Consider the following 6,200-nt stretch of genomic DNA (forward strand, 5'->3'; position numbering starts at 1 on the left):
ATACATACATACATACATACATACATGGTTTATTTGATAAAGCAGGTTACAAAATAATTGGCAAGACGTTAAGTCCTGATGTGGACCTGCACTATCTAAAATAATAAATTACAATAAGATCCTATATAATACATGATCCAAAATTTATTTACAATATCTGAATAAATAATGATAGGTAAAATAGATGAATTAATAACAATATACAGTAAAAGATAAATAAATGAATAAATTAAAAATATATGAAGTCCAGAGATTTGTTAGAGACGCAGCAGGACGCTTTAGTGAAACTGATAGATTTTAAGAGACTCTTATTTGCCTTAAGTTTTTTCTTGAAAGAATCAAGGTTAGAGCAAGACTTGATGTCATCGGGAAGGAGATTCCAAGATAGTGCAGCACGATGTTTAAAAGAAGATCTTCCCACTTCTGTTCTTGGTCTATCAACCTCAACATTTAAGGATTTTCTAAAGTTATAAGTAGACTCGGGTTTCACTAGTAAGTCCTTTAGAGGATCGATGCTATTTCCATGGTAAATATTGTGCGTAATAACTAGAAGTCTCTTAATGTAAAATGAAACAATTGGGTTCCAATATGAAGCGTTCCTGATGTAATCACTATGGATGTAATGCGGTAGACTATTAATAATTCTTGTTGCTCTCAAATGAATTCGGTCTATATCATCTAACAAAGCTGGAGAACAAGATCCCCAGACTGCAATACCATATAGGACACTGGGGATGATTGTTTTATAATAAATAGTTTCCAAGACTGGTTTTGGTAGGAACTTTATCCGTTTTAAGACTGCGACTTTGTTACTGAAGGACTTACAAACGTTCCCGATGTGTTCATACCATGATAGCTTGTTGTCGATTGTTAACCCAAGACATTTGGATGATTGTTTGTACTCAATAGTGCTACTGCCGTAAGTCAAACGTCGCAGGGGACCAATAAAGCTCTGTCTTGAAATTATCAGGGCTTCCGTCTTCGATTCGTGGGCTATTAATCTGTTAGACTGACACCAGGTGTATACCTGGTCTAAAATGGATTGCAGTGTCAGGATGATATTGTCGATGTCCTTGCCAATTGTGTAAATTGTGGTATCATCAGCAAACATGAATACATTACCACTTGTTATCGATTCAGGAAGGTCGTTTACGAAGATTGAAAATAATTTGGGCCCTAATATTGAGCCTTGGGGGACTCCAAACGTAATGGTTTTGGGCTCGGACTGAGCTCGGGCTCGTAATGGTTTTGGGCTTGGACAAAGCTAAGTAATTTTTACTTCTGACAATAGCTGCACACATGGTTTATTTCCAACGAAATATTTAAACCAGACGTCCGGCTGTTCAGCGCACTGAGCACAGTCCCTACCAATTAACCGAGCCTGTTCTTACCCTGGGTGCCAGAGGTTTTTCTTGTGCGGTTATCGGTGTCGGTCATTCATTCGGTGTCGGTCATGCTCGCAGCTTCGCCACTCGTGGCGACGGCCTTCGGCCGCCGAAGAATAGCCCACCGGACGAAGGCGGACTTAATCCCATAGGCCCTTTCGGGCGTACTAGTGTACTTCTCAGTATCCATTTTCAGTTGGGAGCTGTATTTGTGATGGATTTCATACTCCAGAGCAGTTGCTTTACCAGTCGCAAAAGAGTTTTAGAGGTGCGTATGTTGTATATTTTTTGTTAGGAAACGAACAGAAGGCGCACCTGTTGATTACTTAGTCTTACCCTTTTATTTTAGTGCGAGAAAATTTTCAAAATTAGTCGCGAGTTTGAATTTTTGCCAGACTGAGTCTCGTTTGAATGTTGTGGACTGGCTTTTAAACTCTTACTTAGTTATTCTTGCAATAGTTTCTCACCTACTTTTGTGCTTCATATCGCAATGAACTCAGGTGCAGATATCGCCGAACTAGTAGTAGGTGGGCTTGCTTCAACCTTATTTTAAATACTCCGCTAGGAGCGCTAAAACAAAAACAACAAAACAAAACAAAAACAGTCTCGTGTTTGACCGTCTTATCAGATGTATGTCTATGTTGAGGTTTAAACTTTTCCTTGGTTGAAAACTTATCAAACCAGTTCAATTTTTATTTTCCTTTGTTTCAGATTACAACAATCAATATAAGACAACGAAAACTAAAATTCAAATTGGTTTGAAAAGATTTTAAACCACATCATTTAAAGTACATGACTGTATACTATAGCTAGCCTGGTACAATTCCAGATCAATAACACATTGTCTTAGCTGGAACCCTGTACATACCATATTGGTTTAGGCTTTTGTACATAACACAGCATGGAAGGTTTTCTTTTGTTTGAACTTTCCAACCCACTGGAAATAACATTTTACCAGGAACTCGTTGAAACGTGTAACGCGCATTTACAGCGTTTGAATATTCAGTTTTGCCAAGCACCATATTTGGAAACACAAGGAGTTTGTATGCGAATACTTTGCACACGTAACGGCACAAGCGGCAACATTTTTGGTTTTGCGGCGAGTTACCGTAAAGTTCCGTGTATAAGCCGCACCCGTAGATAAGCCGCACCCCCGATTTGGAAGCTCAAATTTTGGAAAAAAATATACAGACCATAAAGTTTGAAGTTCAAGTGAAGTTCTATTGGTAAACAAACAAGGGCAAACAAGCACGGTTTCGAAACACTGACACGGTGGTTGTTGCAATGTTTAATATAAATGAAGTTTTAAGAAAGCTAAATTTCACTTGTCATACCTTCTTTTTAGTTTGAGTTCACAATATCTTAAATTTGGATGCTCTCTTGATATCATTTTTTCGAGATTATCACTTCTAAGCACTCCTGAAACGCTTGTAATTCGTTCGAATCGTTCACGAATGACGAATGCTTAGTAGCCAAGCTCTGAATTGTAGAGAGGAGTCTGGGCATTAAAAACAAACATGGCGGCATTTTCTTCGGAAGAAACCACGTTTTTATTTCAAGATTCTTGGAAACTGCTACCCGCAACAGGATAAAAACTTCATGCAGAATAAGAGTTTGTTAATCCAGCAGATGTATTTGCTGTGAAGGTCAATAAAAAACCGAAGCGGTCGGCCATTTGCCTTGTGAGTATTTGCGTTTATCTTGGTGCCTTCTCGCACGTGGCGGAAAGACACGATTCGAATGACTGGCAGGCTTCACTGCAAACAGCTTTGCAGAGGAACTAAAAGGTAGTGAACAACAACAAAGTTTTCAGGTTGTTATATGTTCATTCAATGACGTCTTGAGAAGTTTTTTATGAATATTAATTAGGCCTTTGAGAACTCCAACCAGAGATGTTTCCGTAGATAAGCCGCACCCCCGATTTTTGACTTGAATTTAGAGGAAAAAGGTGCGGCTTATACACGGAACTTTACGGTACTTAAATTCCGACATAAACGCTGTTAATTTCTTACAGAAACTAAAGAAATCCATGAAGCGTATCCAAGTGATGTATAAAACAGGAGAATTTAACCAAATTTAACTTTATTCAACCAAGTTGTTCAAAAACAAGATTACGCTATCGAGCGCAAACTAACGCGCGCTGTGAATTTAATCCAAATATTACAATTTTGATTGATTAGTTTTTCCTCCGGTTTTCCCAAACATGATACTTAATGGAAATGAATGTGCAAACGCTTTGTACAATGCGAATCATAGGGAGTTACACGTTTCAACCTCTTATGGGTTTCTGATTTTACCCACATACTTTCCTTCAAAAGCTAGCATCCTTTGAAACCCCTCCTCCCCACCTCTCCTCCCCCTTCTTCATCAAAATTTTAAATGAAACTCTGAGGGGGGAGGGGGGTGTGGCACTGTGTGGATATTTTCTGGAACCATTCGCTATTGCAAAAACAGTTGTTTGTTTTAAGGTGGCTGAACACAGTTTTTTTAATCTTTGCACTTACAATCCTGGCTGGGTGGTAAAAACTGCCATCAGCCAGCTGTGTAAACATGTGGCATTTGTATTGCAAAGTTTTGCATGCATGGTGTCTGAAGCAGTTTTGTACGTGTTTCACCTGGCAGTGACAACTAATTTTGTATGTTCTTCCTACTTATCTTTACCAGTTACTTTTTCTTTTTAACTTTGCAGTTTAGGATTTGGCCAGTCCGCTAACCTTCCAAGGGTGAATTTCTGCAATGTCAGCAAAAGTGGCAGTTTGTTTAAATGTTGTGTTTGAAGATGATGATAACCAGGAAAGCCTTTTGTATACAGGAGACACAATCCAGGCTCCATGTGAGTTTGAATAATATATTGATTAAATTAATTAAACTGTTTACACAATGTATTCAAGATTCCATAAAGTGGCTCAATTGCTTTAATAAACAACTCAATTGAAAGGGCAAAATTGTTGTCCTTGCGAGGACTTTTAGCCCAGAGGCCAAATCCCGAGAAGTCATCCTTTGAGACCCTGCATAATAGTATTTACAGTTATTATATTATAGTTCAAAAAAGATTTTGGGTTAGGGAAACAAGATCATACTTACAAAAACAAAGCCAAATAGTTGCAGCATATACCCCAAGACAGTTCATGAAACCATAAAAAATAACTGCTTAGAAAAGTAAATGGTCGATCTGGTTGTTACATTAATCACTCTTGCCAAGGTTCTTTACAGCAGGGTGGCCATAGTGTGAACTTTTCTAGTATTGTCATGAGGTTGGAAGCACATATTGTAGTTAGTGGGAAAGCTCAGAGAGTTTGCTAACTCAACATATGTTTATTTCAAGATGGCAATTCTTGAAGCATGTGTACCCAGCATGCAAAATATGATTCAGAAATACATTCATATTAAGATGATTGGCAAGTTTAATCATACACACATTTTTCAAGATGCTATGACTGTGAGTTACAATATATGCTAGGATTGGAGGAAACCTTGGAAGATGATGTTCATTTAAATAATTTATTTTCCTTTTACTTTCAGTAATTCAACCTTTACAATGGACACTCTGTGGAACTCCTATACAATTTACTGTAAGCTGTTTGTTTGTTTTTTCTTAAGATCATTTTACCATGCCATCATGTTCATCATTATTTTGTTTTCTTCATAATGATTACCACTTTACATGTAGAACGTTACATGTACCTCTGCAAGTTTGGTAATGCTGTTTGAAAGTATTTGCAAGTATTTTATTTTCTAAAAGCATTTACTTTGTTCAAAGACATGATGTAGGACATTAGATCATGTTGCTTAATTTGTCGCTTCTTTCAACCCACCTGTTGCCTAATTGGTGAGGGTACCGTTGTCGCTGTCGCAAATATACGCCCTTTTAGTACAAGTTTCTGTTGGCTGTCGGTGCCCTGAAACAAGATTGTCACTACATATTTAGCTATTTTGGAGCAATGTCACCTGTCGCCAAAACGCCTTAGAAGGCCTCTCTGTTATCTAAAATGCACTAATTATTTTTGAATGTGATTGTTCTATCTCTAGTTTGATGACAAATGAAAAGTATTACTATATATAAAATAAAATAAGATGTACTTCAGAGAGTTAATTAAATGGTAATCTAGTGTTATCTGTAAATTGTTATGACTTGCAGGCTACAGTAGGGGTATTTCCTGACCACCTGGGAATTAAAGAAAGGTTTCAAACCATAACTGTGATGAAAGTCTATTCTGGAAAGAGTACTGATGTAAGTACATGTATAAAACGTAATTTAATAGCAATTTGTTTTGTAGTGATTTTAGATACCCACATTTGTGCTAAATATTTTTTAGCCTTATTACCTTGAAATGGATATATGAAATTCATATATTTGTACTGCGGATATACATTTTAAGTAAATGAAAGATCATTGCAGTAATGTACTCAACTTAAGCAGTTGAGAAAAGCAAGCCTGAAAAAAATTCAGAAATTGAACCCATGACCTCTGTAATACTAGTGCAGCGCTCTAACCAACTGAGCTATCAAGCCAACTTGGACCTGTTCGCTTGTGAGTTCGTAACCTTCTCCATCCTTAGGTATTATGTCATCATTTGTCTTATCTAAACTGTTTATTTGACTTTGAAAACATAAGTGCCCATTCTCTTCATTGCTGACACTGTAATGTACATACATGTACATTTTTATCTTCCAATTTTTTGTCGCATATAGGAGTTACGTTTAGAAGACTACCAGTATCAGAAAAAACCTGCCAGTGGAGGATTAAATTTTTTACCACTACATGTAGGAAGGTATTGTCCTATTGTAAATTTGCTTTTAATTACTGGGGCATAA

General features: G+C 37.1%; 1 protein-coding gene across 1 annotated transcript; it reads left to right on the forward strand.

Annotated features, from left to right (window-relative positions):
• Nucleotides 1-1,548: 1,548 nt before the first annotated feature.
• On the forward strand, nucleotides 1,549-6,194 carry LOC144639712 (uncharacterized; the record flags this gene model as incomplete). Its single annotated transcript, XM_078499016.1, has 5 exons — nucleotides 1,549-1,653; nucleotides 4,075-4,218; nucleotides 4,908-4,957; nucleotides 5,524-5,616; nucleotides 6,078-6,194. Coding segments are annotated over exons 2-5 (357 nt in total), but the record flags the coding sequence as incomplete, so codon positions are not given.
• Between the last annotated feature and the right edge of the window lie 6 nt (nucleotides 6,195-6,200).

Source organism: Oculina patagonica, unplaced genomic scaffold (genome assembly GCF_052425735.1).
Source record: "Oculina patagonica isolate OP01 unplaced genomic scaffold, crgOcupat unplaced1215, whole genome shotgun sequence".
Lineage (NCBI taxonomy): Eukaryota > Metazoa > Cnidaria > Anthozoa > Scleractinia > Oculinidae > Oculina > Oculina patagonica.